The 15,954-nt window shown below is 41.6% G+C and overlaps 1 protein-coding gene across 2 annotated transcripts in view; it reads left to right on the forward strand.

Moving 5' to 3' along the window:
* The window catches only part of INO80 (INO80 complex ATPase subunit), a 125,705-nt gene that overhangs the window by 89,637 nt on the left and 20,114 nt on the right, over positions 1 to 15,954 (forward strand). For both annotated transcript variants that reach the window (XM_040411848.1, XM_040411849.1), the window contains exons 27-29: positions 2,831 to 2,958; positions 7,340 to 7,434; positions 9,582 to 9,654. In XM_040411848.1, coding sequence (XP_040267782.1) covers positions 2,831 to 2,958; positions 7,340 to 7,434; positions 9,582 to 9,654 — 296 coding nt within the window. The remainder of the gene's footprint in view (positions 1 to 2,830; positions 2,959 to 7,339; positions 7,435 to 9,581; positions 9,655 to 15,954) is intronic.

The raw sequence follows: 15,954 nt of genomic DNA on the forward strand, positions 1-15,954 counted from the left end.
TACCCCTGCACTGGAAACCCTCCAAAAGAAAGCACATTTTGAAAACTACACCCCCAAAGGAATTTTTCAAGGGCAGTGGCGACTCTAGGAACAATATATAGGGGGGGCACAAAGATACCACAGTCAAAAATGGGGGGGCAAAAACAAAATAATTATATATAAATAAGATTACAAAATACGAGAGAATTGCGGTATGCAGGGATACATTTATAATAAAACAATTTACTTACAAAAGAAGCTATTCAGTCGTCTGCTGTGCCGTCCTCTGCTTGCTTCCGGGGATTCTTTCCCCTTCTTTCTGTCTCTCGTCAGTGCGCAGGCGTACTGTTATGGTGGATCTGTGGAAGACGCACTGTTATGGGGGCATTTGTGGATGACACTGTTATTATGCCTCTCATTACCCCTCATTATGCCTCTCATTACTCCCATATCAGCCCCCATGCCTCTCATTAGCCCCCATATCAGCCCTTATGCCTCATTAGCCCCCATTATAAGCCATTATGCCTCATTAGCCCACATTGTGCCTCTTATTAGCCCCCATATGCCTAATTAGCCCCCATTATGCCTCATTAGCCCCCATTATGCCTCATTAGCCCCCATTATGCCTCATTAGCCCCCATATGCCTCATTAGCCCCCATATGCCTAATTAGCCTCCATTATGTCTCTAATTAGCCCCCATTATGCCTCTTATTAGCGCCCATTATGCCTCATTAGCCCCCATATGCCTCTAATAGTCTAATTAGCCCCCATTGTGTCTCTAATTAGCCCCCATTGTCTATAATTAGCCCCCATGATGCCTCTCATTAGCCCCCAGATGCCCCTCATTAGCCCCCATATGCCTCTAATTAGCCCCCATATGCCTCTAATTAGCCCCCATATGCCTCTAATTAGCCCCCATATGCCTCTAATTAGCCCCCATTATGCCTCTAATTAGCCCCCATTATGCCTCTAATTAGCCCCCATTATGCCTCTAATTAGCCCCCATTATGCCTCTAATTAGCCCCCATTATGCCTCTAATTAGCCCCCATTATGCCTCTAATTAGCCCCCATTATGCCTCTAATTAGCCCCCATTATGCCTCTAATTAGCCCCCATTATGCCTCTAATTAGCCCCCATTATGCCTCTAATTAGCTCCCATTATGCCTCTAATTAGCCCCCATTATGCCTCTCATGATTAGCCCCTATTATGCCCCCAGCAGCCACATTTTTTATAAAATAAAAAACCACTTACCTCTCCTGCGCCTGGATGCCGCCTGCAATTTTCTCTCTCCTCAGTCGACTGTGCTCTGAAATGGCACGCACAGCGGGAGGTCCCAGAGCGCCCTCACGCTGTGCACAGCCGACAGCCGAGGACCAGGAAGTGGTAAGTACAGAGCGTTTACCGCTTCCTGGTCCTTCGGTACTAATGAGAGCTTCCATAATTGGCACCTGGGGGGGGCAAAGAATAACATAGGGGGGGCAATTGCCTTCCCCTCGCCCCCCTGTAGCGACACCACTATTCAAGGGGTGTAGTGAGCACTTTGACCCAACAAGCATTTCATAGAATTTTGAAACACTTGAGTGTGAAAATGATTTTACATTTTTTTTTTTTACAAAATTTTCACAAGGGGGAACAGGGAATCAAGTACCCCATATGTTGTCATAAATTGTTGTTTGGTGATTTATATACAGCATTGGCCGGCCACTGCAAAGGCTCTGAGGTCTAATAAAAGAAAGAACCCCCCCAAAACGTGACCCCATTTTGAACACAGTATTTACCAAGGGTTGTAGCGAGAATTTTGACCCAACAGGTGTTGCGCAAAAAATTCACGACAGATGGTGCAAAGTGAAAATTGCAAGTTTTCCACACATATGGAATTTCATTGCCCAGATGGTGCCATCTGAGACTCACACCACACTTCTTGAATTGATAGGCAGGTTCTACTGGATACGTAAATGTCATAAATGTGGGTGTAAACTGCTGTAAGGGCCTTTTAAGAAGGAGGATAAAGAAAAACAACTCTGCCATTGCATTTTGGATTTTATTATTGTAGCCTACCTCGGGCGTGAAAAATTACATGTTATGTCTATTCTGCTGGTCAGTACAATTACAGAGATACCAATTTTTTTTTATAGTTTGTTTTACCATTTTACTCAAAGCATTTTTTGAAAAACAAAAAAATCATCATTTTGCATTACCATTTTCTGAAAGCCATATTTTTTTATTTATTTAATGGCGATGGTCTTGTGTGAAGGCTCTTTTTTGCGGGATGAGGTGACATTTTCATTAGTACCATTTTTGGGTACATATGACTTTTTGATCGCTTGATGCTTTTGATGCTTTTTGTGAGGCGAAGTAACCAAGAAATGGCTGTTTTTTTTTTTTTAAATGTGTTCTCCTGACCTGATCATGTAATATTTATATAGAGTAGGTCATTATGGATACAGCAATAGCAAATGTTTAAAAAAATATATATCATGTTTTTGTGTCGCCATTGTGTGAAGGCTCGTTTTTGCAAAATGAGGGGTCGTTTTCATTGGGTCCTTTTTGGGGTACATGGTTATTTTTGTTCACTCGAAATTAACCATTTTATGAGGTGACAAAAAAAATGGCTGTTCTGGCACTATTTTCATTTTTTACAGCGTACTCCAAGCATTTTCAGAGCATGTCCATGCAGGAAAGGTGAACTGGAAACTATAGGGGAGGTTATTGGTTTAATTAGTCAGTTTTTTTGTGATTTAGCTTTAGAATATTGTCATTTACAGTACACACTGTGACATTTGAAACTTGAATATTGATAAAGCGTTTCTTGATTGGTCTGTAATATGTTAAATTGTGTTCTCTACAGACAAGGAGAGCCTCATCACTGACAGTGGAAAGCTGTATGCACTGGACATGTTACTTACACGTCTAAAGTCACAAGGACACAGGGTCCTAATTTACTCTCAGATGACGCGGATGATAGATTTGCTGGAGGTAATATACTGTCTTGGGAGGAAGAAAAAATTTATATATATATATATATATATATATATATATATATATATACAGTACAGACAAAGTTTGGACACACCTTCTCATTCAAAGAGTTTTCTTTATTTTCATGACTATGAAGGCATCAAAACTATGAATTAACACATGTGGAATTATATACATAACAAACAAGTGTGAAACAACTGAAAATATGTCATATTCTAGGTTCTTCAAAGTAGCCACCTTTTGCTTTGATTACTGCTTTGCACACTCTTGGCATTCTCTTGATGAGCTTCAAGAGGTAGTCCCCTGAAATGGTTTTCACTTCACAGGTGTGCCCTGTCAGGTTTAATAAGTGGGATTTCTTGCCTTATAAATGGGGTTGGGACCATCAGTTGCGTTGAGGAGAAGTCAGGTGGATACACAGCTGATAGTCCTACTGAATAGACTGTTAGAATTTGTATTATGGCAAGAAAAAAGCAGCTAAGTAAAGAAAAACGAGTGGCCATCATTACTTTAAGAAATGGTCAGTTAGTCAGCCGAAAAATTGGGAAAACTTTGAAAGTAAGGGCTATTTAACCATGAAGGAGAGTGATGGGGTGCTGCGCCAGATGACCTGGCCTCCACAGTCACCGGACCTGAACCCAATCGAGATGGTTTGGGGTGAGCTGGACCGCAGAGTGAAGGCAAAAGGGCCAACAAGTGCTAAGCATCTCTGGGAACTCCTTCAAGACTGTTGGAAGACCATTTCAGGGGACTACCTCTTGAAGCTCATCAAGAGAAGGCCAAGAGTGTGCAAAGCAGTAATCAAAGCAAAAGGTGGCTACTTTGAAGAACCTAGAATATGACATATTTTCAGTTGTTTCACACTTGTTTGTTATGTATATACTTCCACATGTGTTAATTCATAGTTTTGATGCCTTCATAGTCATGAAAATAAAGAAAACTCTTTGAATGAGAAGGTGTGTCCAAACTTTTGGTCTGTACTGTATATATATATTTAATATATACCTTTGCAAAGTTGTAGAATTAAAGTGATTTTAATTCAGCGGGAGCAGGCAGTTCCGAGAACTGGCCCGATGAAGGCCCCTGGCGGCTGTTCTCGGAACTGCCTGCTTCCGGTAACCGCATTTGTTTCAGGGCTTACCTGTGCATCGCCGGACTTGTGAGTTAAGATGGCAGCCCGCATGTGTTCGTTGGCGAACATTGCGAACTGGCCATCACTGCTCACGGATGACAAAGTTATGGCATTTTCTACAGATATGCTATAATACCAATAGATTAGGGGTTAATAATCTATTGAAATCTCAGTTATGTGTATATTTACACTGACGAGGAAAAGGGTAACAATGTTTAGAACTTTTGACTTTCAGGCTCCATATCTCACCATCCACTACAGCTTCGAACGTAAGACTACCATCATTTTATAGACAACCATCTTGGCTATCTCATACATAAATTGAACTTACAACTATTCTTGTCATGTAACTGCATTGTTACGGTTTTGCTCCTGGTGGTGGACCAATCTTTTTCTTCTTCTATACTACATACTACAACCAGTTCTCTCATTCCCTAATGGCTCAGTGTGTTATTAGGTTGATTCCCAAGTGAAAGGTCACTGGGTGGAATCCAGGAGCAGCCATGAAGAAGATTTCCCAAGAAAAGAGAAACCGCATCATCCACCTCATCGATAGCGGTATCTCAGCCAAGAAAATTGCCAAACTGCATCATATGAGCTCCATGACAGTTGGAAGAATACAAAATGAACTCCGTCCATCCATTGTAAAGCCAAGAGGTAGACGTCAAGGCAAAAGATCGGAGTCATCAAGTCGGCTCATCACAAGGTCTATCAGTTCTGGCGCGACAAACACGGCAGTGGGGGTGGCTCATATGCTTCGTAATAGTGAGATCACAGATGTCCATGCAAACACCGTGTAACATGCGTTACACAGGTCTGGAATGGTTGCCCGAAAAAAGGTGAAGAAGCCTCAACTTCAAAATTATAATAAGAAGTGTTGGCTCCAGTTTTCCAAAAAGTACGAACAGTGGACAGTCGAGATTGGAAAGGGTGGTTTGGAGCGATGAGACGAACATCAATAGACTGGGCTCTGATGGGTGTAAATGGGTCTGAAAGAAACAAGGGAAAAGGGGGCTAACAGATCGAGAAATTGAAGGAACTGTCAAGTTCGATGGAGGAAGCCTGATGATATGGGGTTGTGTCACAGCCAAAGGCATTGAATACTTGACCAGGATCGATGGTGGTCTCAATGTTGAGCTATATGTGAGTATCCTACAAGACTGGTTACTTCATACACTCGAGTACTATGGGTATGAAAAGGACGACATAATGTTCCAGCAGGGCAATGACCCGAAGCATACATTGAGATTGGTGAAGAAATGGTTCAATGACAATGAAGTAGAGCAGCACCCAGAGTCCCCAGACCTCAACCCAATCGAACACTTGCGGGTAGAGTTGAAGAAAAAGCTGTATTTCTACCCAAGTGAGTCGACCAGTATGCACCAATATTGGAAACGTGTGGAAGATACCTGGGAACAGATTTCGGTCGAGAAATGCTTGAATCTGATTGAGACCATGCCCAGAAGGATTCAGGCAGTGCTGAAAGCCAAAGGTGGATTTGCAAAATACTAACAAAATAATAAAAATGTAGAATTTTAAGGGCAAAACAGTAACAATGCAGTTACATGACAATAATCTGCATAACTAATCATATGCTGAATAGTTGCTTGTTCAATTTATGTATGAGATAGCCGAGATGGTTGTCTATAAAATGATGGTAGTCTCACGTTGAAAGCTGTAGTGGATGGTGAGATATAAAGCCTGAAAGTCAAAAGTTCTAAACATTGTTACCCTTTTTCTCGTCAGTGTATAATGCAATTGATATTACTAAAGCAAGAGAGATCGGCTATCGTGTGCCTTATTTCGCATTTAACATGAAACTGTCACCCCGACTTTTGACCATTATCTGCAGTAATACATAAGTATTACTGTCAATGGATGTCTTATATCTTCTCCAAAGCATTTGACATTGTACCACATGAAAGCTTAGTATATAAAATGAGAATGCTCGGACTGGGGGAAACGTCTGTAAGTGGGTAAGTAACTGGCTGAGGGATAGAAAACAGAGGGTGGTTATTAACGGTACACACTCAGATTGGGTCACTAGTGGGGTACCTCAGGGTTCATTATTGGGCATGGGAAGAAAAACTGCAAGTCACCCGTACATACTAAATGGTAACACCGACAAGGAAAAGGACTTAGTAATTTTTGTGGACGGCAAACTAAGCTGTAAAAACCAGTGTCAGGCAGCTGCTGCCAAGGCCAATAAGATAATGGTTTACATCAAAAGGGGCATAGATGCCGTGATGAGAACGTAGTCCTGCCACTTTACTAATCACTATGGAACTCTCTGCCCGGGTTGGTGGTGATGGTGAATTAATTACGAGTTCAAGAGGGGCCTGGATGTGTTTCTGGAGTATAATAATATTGCAGATTATAGTGATTAGATGTCTGGAAAAGGGTTCGTTGATTCAGGGAGTTTTTTTTGGCCTTCTTCTGGATCAACTTGCAGGATAACAGGCCGAACTGGATGGACAGATGTCTTTTTTTGGCAGCCTTACAAACTATGGGGGAGATTTATCAAACTGGTGTAAAGTAGAACTGTCTTAGTTGCCCATAGCAACCAATCAGATTCCACCTCTCGTTTTTCAGAGCTCCTTTGGAAAATGAAAGGTGGAATCTGATTGGTTGCTATCGGCAGCTAAGCCAGCTCTACTTTACACCAGTTTGATAAATCTCCCCCATATGTTACTAGTAGTACTGCAGATATAGAGTCCAGACACTACTTTCTCTTTTCCTACTGTACTCTGTTTGCTGGCTGTAAGAACAAAGAGTTGCGTTAAAATACCTTGTCAGGACTGCCATGCCTGCGCACACGAGTCCTCTCCATTATGTTAGGACAGCACGGCAGTCCTGACAGTGTATTTCAGTGCTGGCAGTAGGAAAATAAAAAATATTAATCTGGACTCCTTGGGGGAGATTTATCAGAATGGTGTACAGGAAAACTAGCTTAGTTGCCCATAGCAACCAATAAGATTTCACCTTTCATTTTGCAGAGGAGCTTTGAAAAATGAACGGTGGAATCTGATTGGTTCCTATGGCCAACTGAGACAGCTTTCCTTTACACCAATTCTGATAAATCTCCCCCCTTATCTTCAGTACTGTGCATGTATTGCTGTAGATAATCGTCCAAAATAAGGGTGACAGATTCCCTTTAAGCTGGGAAAATATCCTGGTGCAAAGGAAAAAAATTTGTGTGAAATACGTGGAACAGTAAATGCAAGTGTTGCGATTATCTCTTCATAGGAATATATGGTCTACAGAAAACACACCTACATGCGATTAGACGGGTCTTCCAAGATTTCTGAAAGACGGGACATGGTGGCTGACTTTCAGAGCAGGTAAGTGTTTGGGAGCACATTTAGGCCGGGGAATATTTAGTATGTGTCTTACATATACAGTACAGACCAAAAGTTTGGACACACCTTCTCATTTAAAGAGTTTTCTTTATTTTCATGACTATGAAAATTGTAGATTCACACTGAAGGCATCAAAACTATGAATTAACACATGTGGAATTATATACATAACAAACAAGTGTGAAACAACTGAAAATATGTCATATTCTAGGTTCTTCAAAGTAGCCACCTTTTGCTTTGATTACTGCTTTGCACACTCTTGGCATTCTCTTGATGAGCTTCAAGAGGTAGTCCCCTGAAATGGTTTTCACTTCACAGGTGTGCCCTGTCAGGTTTAATAAGTGGGATTTCTTGCCTTATAAATGGGGTTGGGACCATCAGTTGCGTTGAGGAGAAGTCAGGTGTATACACAGCTGATAGTCCTACTGAATAGACTGTTAGAATTTGTATTATGGCAAGAAAAAAGCAGCTAAGTAAAGAAAAACGAGTGGCCATCATTACTTTAAGAAATGAAGGTCAGTCAGTCAGCCGAAAAATTGGGAAAACTTTAAAAGCGAGGGCTATTTGACCATGAAGGAGAGTGATGGGGTGCTGCGCCAGATGACCTGGCCTCCACAGTCACCGGACCTGAACCCAATCGAGATGGTTTGGGGTGAGCTGGACCGCAGAGTGAAGGCAAAAGGGCCAACAAGTGCTAAGCATCTCTGGGAACTCCTTCAAGACTGTTGGAAGACCATTTCAGGGGACTACCTCTTGAAGCTCATCAAGAGAATGCCAAGAGTGTGCAAAGCAGTAATCAAAGCAAAAGGTGGCTACTTTGAAGAACCTAGAATATGACATATTTTCTGTTGTTTCACACTTGTTTGTTATGTATATAATTCCACATGTGTTAATTCATAGTTTTGATGTCATCATAGTCATGAAAATAAAGAAAACTCTTTGAATGAGAAGGTGTGTCCAAACTTTTGGTCTGTACTGTATGTATATTTGCATATGTTGATGGGGTATTTCCAGCTCAGATATTATTTTGCTCACATCATATGCTATGTCCAGGAATGGCTGAAGTTACATATACATATGGGAGCTACAGAAACTGGGTAGAACAGCAAGCTACGTATGTGCACACACTGATACCACCTCCCTCACCGAGCCGATTTTCAGTTTTACATTTTTTATTTTCACTCCCTATTTTCCAATAGCCATAACCTTTTTATTTTTCGGTTCACTTAGCCGTATGAGGGTTTTGTATTTTCAGGACAAGATGCATTTTTTTAATGCCGCCATTTAATTTGCCAGGTCTTGTATTGGACAACAGGAAAAAAATTATTTGTGAGAAAAAAACAAAACACAATGCCGCCAATGGGTTTTTGACATCACTGCATTCACTGTGCAGTAAAAATGACATGACGTCCTTATTCCATGGGTCAATACGATTGCGGCAATACCAGACTTGTATAGTTTTTATTTTGATTGCCTCGCCATATTCTGACAGCCATAGCTTGTAATATTTTGGTCGACAGAGCTGGGAGAGTTCTTGTTTTTTGCGTAATCAACTGCAGTTTTTGTTGGTACCATTTTTGTAGTATGTACGACTTTTTTATCACTGTTATTTCATTTGTTGGGGGGAACAGGATGACCTAAAAATGACGAATCATGTTTTTTTACATATTTTTTTTTTTGTTACAGGAAATTTTTAAAAATATTTTAATAGTTCAGATATTTTTGGATGTGGCGATGCCTAATATGTTTATTTTTTATTTTTTTTATATTTTTTTATATGTACAATTATTTTTTTTAAACTTTTTTTTTTTTTTTTTTTTTTTTTTTTTTACTGTTTATTAGCCCCCTTAGGGGGCTAGAACCTGGGATTGTCACTCTAATACAGATCCATTAGGGTGAATGGGATTTTTACACTGTCCATTCTGAGCTGTGTTTAATTAGGTTAGGTTTGTACCACACATATTTTAGACATTTGCCTAACTGTACGAATTTTGTCCACAAACCATCACTCTTATTATAAATGTGACATGGTTGATTCATTTCCAATTTTTTTGCATATTTTCTAAGCACTTGTATTTTGAAAGGTAAAAGTTGTCCACTAGTATAAGTGTGCTTTTTCCTTCCATTAGGACGGACATATTTGTGTTCCTGTTGAGTACCAGAGCAGGGGGCCTAGGTATTAATCTCACTGCGGCTGATACGGTAAGACATTTAAGATTTGATAATAGAACCTAGAATGTTCAGAATTCTGTTTGTCATCAGAAAATGACCTATTGTTTGAATCAAGTTTTTTCTGTTAAAGGGCATCTGTCAGCAGTTTTGTCCCTATGACACTGGCTGACCTGTTACATGTGCGCTTGGCAGCTGAAGACATCTGTGGTGGTCCTATGTTCATATGTGCCCGCATTACTGAGAAAAAAGATGATGATTTAATATATTCAAATGAGCCTCTAGGAGCAACGGGGGCGTTGCCATTACACTTGAAGGCTCTGCTCTCGTATTTAAAAATAATCCCAGAATCATGCAATTTTCACAGTAGGCCTAAAATATATCAAGCCTTCCTGTTTTTTGAGAGCAGCCACATGGGGCCCAGACAGGAGTCAGGAGGGGCATCTCATTGACTTCTATGGGAGGGTTTTCTAGGCATGCTGTGTGACCTGTGCAGAGGTCATTTAAAGGAAATGTGTTACCAAAAATGTTATCTGCCAGTTAAAACCAGATAGCAACACACCTCCTTTTTTCGAGTATATTTTTATATTCTGATTGTAGATTTGTGTCTATGGGCCATGGGGCTGCCGTAAAGCGATTCCTTAACCCGTTTTCGTTTTGCGCTCCTTGCCTTCCCAGAGCCATACCTTTTTTTATTTGTCTGTTCACATAGCCATATGAGGGCTTGTTTTTTGTGGGACAAGTTGTACTTTCCAACGCCACCATTTAATATTGCATATGGTGTAGTGGGAAGCAGGGAAAAAATTCCAAATGGGATGAAATTGCAAAACAAAAAAAAGCAATTCCACCAGAGTTAAAAAAAAAATTTATTATTATTTGCAACGTTCGATATGCGATGAAACTGACCAGTTACTTTTATTCTACAGGTCAGTACGAATCCGGCGATACCTTATATGTATAGATTTTCTTGCGTTTTGATTGTGATAAAAAAATTTTTTCAAAGTGGGAAGAAATCAGTTTTATTTTTTGTCACCATATTTTGACCCCTATAACTTTTTTGTAATTATGTGTACGGAGCTGTATGGGGGCTCATTTTTTGTGGGGCGATCTGAACATTTAATTGATACCATTCTAGGGGGTGTAATTAGAATTTTTTTTTACTTTTTTATAGTTCCCATCATCTGATTGCTATTATCATAGACTCCAATGCACTTGCATTGGAGTCTATGATGATTTTACTAGTTTCTTATGGAGCCCTATTACAGACAAGGGCTCCATAGGAAATACTATATGCAGCAGCCGCCTGTCATGCACAAAGGCAGGGGCTGCTGCATACACACTCCGGCTCCTCCGATCGCCACACGGGGGAGCCAGAGCATCACCCGAAGCGCGCGCTTCCGATGTTTCACACGCTCAGAAGCCGTAGTCCGGATTGACCACGGCATCTGAGGGGTTAAATGTCAGCGATCGGCATTACTGCTGGTTGCGGACATGAGCTGCGGGTGTTTGCTAGAAGAAGCAGGCGGCCACCCGCGGGTATGGCACCCGCCCGGCCAGCGCCGTACTATTATGGTGCTGGTCGGGAAGGGGTTAAATGCTTTAAGATGGCCGCCCCCATAACCATGTTCAGGAAATAGAATTTAAAAAAAATCTATAGTCAGAAAATAAAAACAGATTAGGCATCAGGTTTTAAATGACGGAAAGAACATTTAGTTAGTCACGGACATTTCCAAACTGTAAGCAAATGGCCCATTACTCAGTTGCTAATATCTGTGCTACTGAGCTTGCATACACAAGTGGGGAACATAAATGTACAAACCTCCAGGCATAAGCTTGTATTTCATAGCAGTAACAGCAGATTTCCAGCCTGTCACAGTAAGAACCAGTTTGTAGGACTTAAAGGGAACCTGTCATGTGGATATTTGATTATAATCTAACTAAGTGCCTTAGATGTATTCACTTACTGGTGTGACAGATGGTTACCTCATAATATACACACAAAGATGCCACATGCCGCATGCTAATGAGCTGATTTGAGTCCAGCGTGATGTCAGTGAGTCCAGCGTTTTTTTTATTCAGAGCTATAGCCACTCCCCTGCCCACCTGCTGCTGATTCATATGGAAAAAAACTGTCAATCAGCAGCAGGTGGGTGGGAAGAGTCAGGAGCTCATGAATATTCAGGACTCATCATTATCAGCTGGAGCTTTTCAATACAAGATGTTGTCAGATTGACTGGGTCAATTAACCCCTTCACGCAACATCACGTACATGTACGTGGGGGAATGTGGTGCCTCACCGCATCCCCACGTGCATGTACTTGATCGGCTTTCACTGTCAGCGCAGGGAGCGAAGCGCTGAAGCTTCAGTGAAGCCGGCGTGCTGGGGTTGCTAGGCAACCAGAGAAGCCGGCAGGAGCTGTATTGGAGCTCTGACCCGCCCGCGATCGCTGTGATTGCTCCATTACTGCAGAGGGACCAATCGCAGCGCATCGGGGCAGGTAAGGGGGGATTAGGGAGGGACTATGTGCTTCTCCTTCTCTGATCGCCCCAATTCCTGTCAGGGAAGCGATCAGAGAAGGAGAAAGTGTGAAAATATTCCCCACCTATGACGAGTATAGTCGTCATGGCGCACTGCTACTTAGCGCGCCATGATGAGTATACACGTCATGGCATAAACTGTCACCATGTCTGCAGACATGGTGACAGCGCTGAGATCCCGGCTGTCACACACAGCCGGGCACCTTAGGTCAATGCCGAGGGGGGTCCTGTGACCCCCCCATGTCGGCGATCGCTGCAAACCGCAGGTCAATTCAGATCTGCGGTTTGTAGCGCTTTCTGCGGTTACTGATCCCCGCGGTCCCTGACCGCGGGGATCAGAAACTTTAGTATGCCCAAAATAAAGATGTTTCACCCCCCCTGCACCCCTGAATGATGTTATGTGGGCGGGTGGTGCAGGGGGGGTGTCGCAGGCGGTGCGGGAGGCGGGCGGTGCGGCAGGCGGGATCGCGATCCCCAGCCCGCCTCCCCTTCAATGATCGTTGGTGTCTAGTGGGGATACCCGGGTGCCAGCACATTGCTGGCACCCTGGTATAAACGGCTGACATCTGCGATGCGATGTCAGCCGTTTAACCCTTTCCATACAGCGGTCCGTACGGACCGCTGTATGGAAAAGGTTAACAGCGCAGGGAGCTCCCTCCCTCTCCCATCGGGGGGCTGCTGTGCCTTTGCAGCCCCCCGATGGGAGAGGGAGAGAGCCCCCAGAGAGCCCCCCTCAGCCCTGTACTTACCCTTCCCCGTCTGCGCAGTTCTGACCAGTACTGAGCAGACGGGGAAGGTTCCCATGGCAACAGGACACCTCTCAGGCGTCCTGCTGTCCATGGTGCTGAACAGATCTATGCTAAAAGGCATAGATCTGTTCAGTGTAAGTAAAATACAGTACAGTACAATATATATTGTTCTGTACTGTATTATACAGACATCAGACCCACTAGATCTTCAAGAACCAAGTGGGTCTGGGTCAAAAAAAAAGTAAAAAAAAAGTAAAAAAAGTAAAGTTTCAAAAAAAACACATTTATCACTGAATAAAAATAAAAAAAATAAAATACACTACACATATTAGGTATCGCCGCGTCCGTAACGACCTGATCTATAAAACGGTCATGTTACTTTCCCCGCACGGTGAACGCCATAAAAATAAAAAAATAAAAACTATGAGGAAATTGAAATTTTGCCCACCTTACTTCCCAAAAAAGGTAATAAAAGTGATCAAAAAAGTTGCATGTACGCCAAAAAAGTACCAATCAAACCGTCACCTCATCCCGCAAAAAATAAGCCCTTACATGGCCCAAAAAATAAAAAAACTATGGGTCTCAGACTATGGAGATACTAAAACATGATTTTTTTTTTTGTTTCAAAAATATTATTGTGTAAAACCCTGATAAATTATAAAAAGGTAGACATATTAGGTATTGCCATGTCCGTAAGAACCTGATCTATAAAAATACCACATGACCTAACCCCTCAGGTGAACACTGTAAAAAAAAAAAAAAAAAAAAAAAAAACGGTGTCAAAAAAGCTATTTTTTTGTTACCTTACATCACAAAAAGTGTAATAGCAAGCGATCAAAAAGTCATGTGCACCCCAAAATAGTACCAATCTAACCGTCATCTCATCCCGCAAAAATGATACCCAACCTGAGACAATCGCCAAAAAACTGAAAAAACTATGGCTCTCAGACTATGGAGACACTAAAACATGTTTTTTTTTTGTGTCAAAAATGATATTATTGTGTAAAACCTAAATAAATAAAAAAGTATACATATTAGGTATCGTCACGTCCGTAAGAACCTGCTCTATAAAAATAGCACATGATCTAACCTGTCAGATGAACGTTGTAAATAATAAAAAATAAAAACAGTGCCAAAACAGCTATTTTTTGGCAAATTTTCCATTTTAATTCATTTTTTCCCATAACAAAGCAAGGGTTAACAGCCAAACAAAACTCAATATTTATTGCCCTGATTCTTTAGTTTATAGAAATGCCCCAAATGTGGTCGTAAACTGCTGTATGGCCACACGGCAGGGCGCAGAAGGAAAGGAGCGCCATATGGTTTTTGGAAGGCAGTTTTTGCTGGACTGGTTTTTTGACACCATGTCCCATTTGAAGCCCCCCCGATGCACCCCTAGAGTATAAACTCCAAAAAATGACCCCATTTTGGAAACTACACCCCTCAAGGTATTCAAAACTGATTTTACAAACTTTGTTAACCCTTTAAGTGTTCCACAAGAGTTAATGGCAAATGGAGATGAAATTTCTGAATTTCTATTTTTTGTTACTTTGCCTCACAAAAAAGTGTAATATAGAGCAACCAAAAATCATATGTACCCTAAAATAGTACCAACAAAACTGCCACCTTATCCCGTAGTTTCCAAAATGGGGCCACTTTTTTGGAGTTTCTAACCTAGGGGTGCATCAGAGGGCTTTAAATGGGACATGGTGTCTAAAAACAATCCAGCAAAATCTGCCTTCCAGAAACCATATGGTGTTCCTTTCCTTCTGCGCCCTGCCGTGTGGCCGTACAGCAGTTTAAGACCACATATGGGGTGTTTCTGTAAACTACAGAATCAGGGCCATAAATAAAGAGTTTTGTTTGGCTGTTAACCCTTGCTTTGTTACTGGAAAAAAAATATTAAAATGGAAAATCTGCCGAAAAAGTGAAATTTTGAAATTTAATCTCTATTTTCCATTTATTCTTGTGGAACACCTAAAGGGTTAACAACGTTTGTAAAATCAGTTTTGAATACTTTGAGGGGTGTAGTTTCTTAGATGGCGTCACTTTTATGGAGTTTCTACTCTAGGGGTGCATCAGGGGGTCTTCAAATGGGACATGGTGTCAAAAAAAACAGTCCAGCAAAACCTGCCTTCCAAAAACCGTATGGCATTCCTTTCCTTCTGCGCCCTGCCGTGTGCCCGTACAGCGGTTTACGACCACATATGGGGTGCTTCTGTAAACTACAGAATCAGGGCCATAAATAATGAGTTTTGTTTGGCTGTTAACCCTTGCTTTGTAACTGGAAAAAAAATATTAAAATGGAAAATCTGCCAAAAATGTGAAATTTTGAAATTGTGTCTCTATTTTCCATTAAATCTTGTGCAACACCTAAAGGGTTAACAAAGTTTGTAAAATCAGTTTTGAATACCTTGAGGGGTGTAGTTTCTTAGATGGGGTCACTTTTATGGAGTTTCTACTCTAGGGGTGCATCAGGGGGGCTTCAAATGGGACATGGTGTAAAAAAAACAGTCCAGCAAAATTAGCCCTCCAGAAACCAAACGGCGCACCTTTCACTCTACGCCCCGCTGTGTGGCCATACAGTAGTTTACGGCCACATATGGGGTGTTTCTGTGAACATCAGAGTCAGGGCAATAAAGATACAGTCTTATTTGGCTGTTAACCCTTGCTTTGTTAGTGGAAAAAATGGGTTAAAATTGAAAATTAGGCAAAAAAATGAAATTCTCAAATTTCATCTCCATTTGCCAATAACTCTTGTGCAACACCTAAAGGGTTAATGACGTATGTAAAATCAGTTTTAAATACCTTGAGGGGTGTAGTTTCTTAGATGGGGTCACTTTTAGGGAGTTTCTACTCTAGGGGTGCATCAGGGGGGGCTTCAAATGGGACATGGTGTAAATAAACCAGTCCATAAAAATCAGCCTTCCAAAAACCAAACGGCGCACCTTTCACTCTACGCCCCGCTGTGTGGCCGTACAGTAGTTTACGGCCACATATTGGGTGTTTCTGTAAACGGCAGAGTCAGGGCAATAAAGATACAGTC

This window comes from Bufo bufo, chromosome 11, assembly GCF_905171765.1.
Source record: "Bufo bufo chromosome 11, aBufBuf1.1, whole genome shotgun sequence".
Taxonomy (NCBI): Eukaryota; Metazoa; Chordata; class Amphibia; order Anura; family Bufonidae; genus Bufo; species Bufo bufo.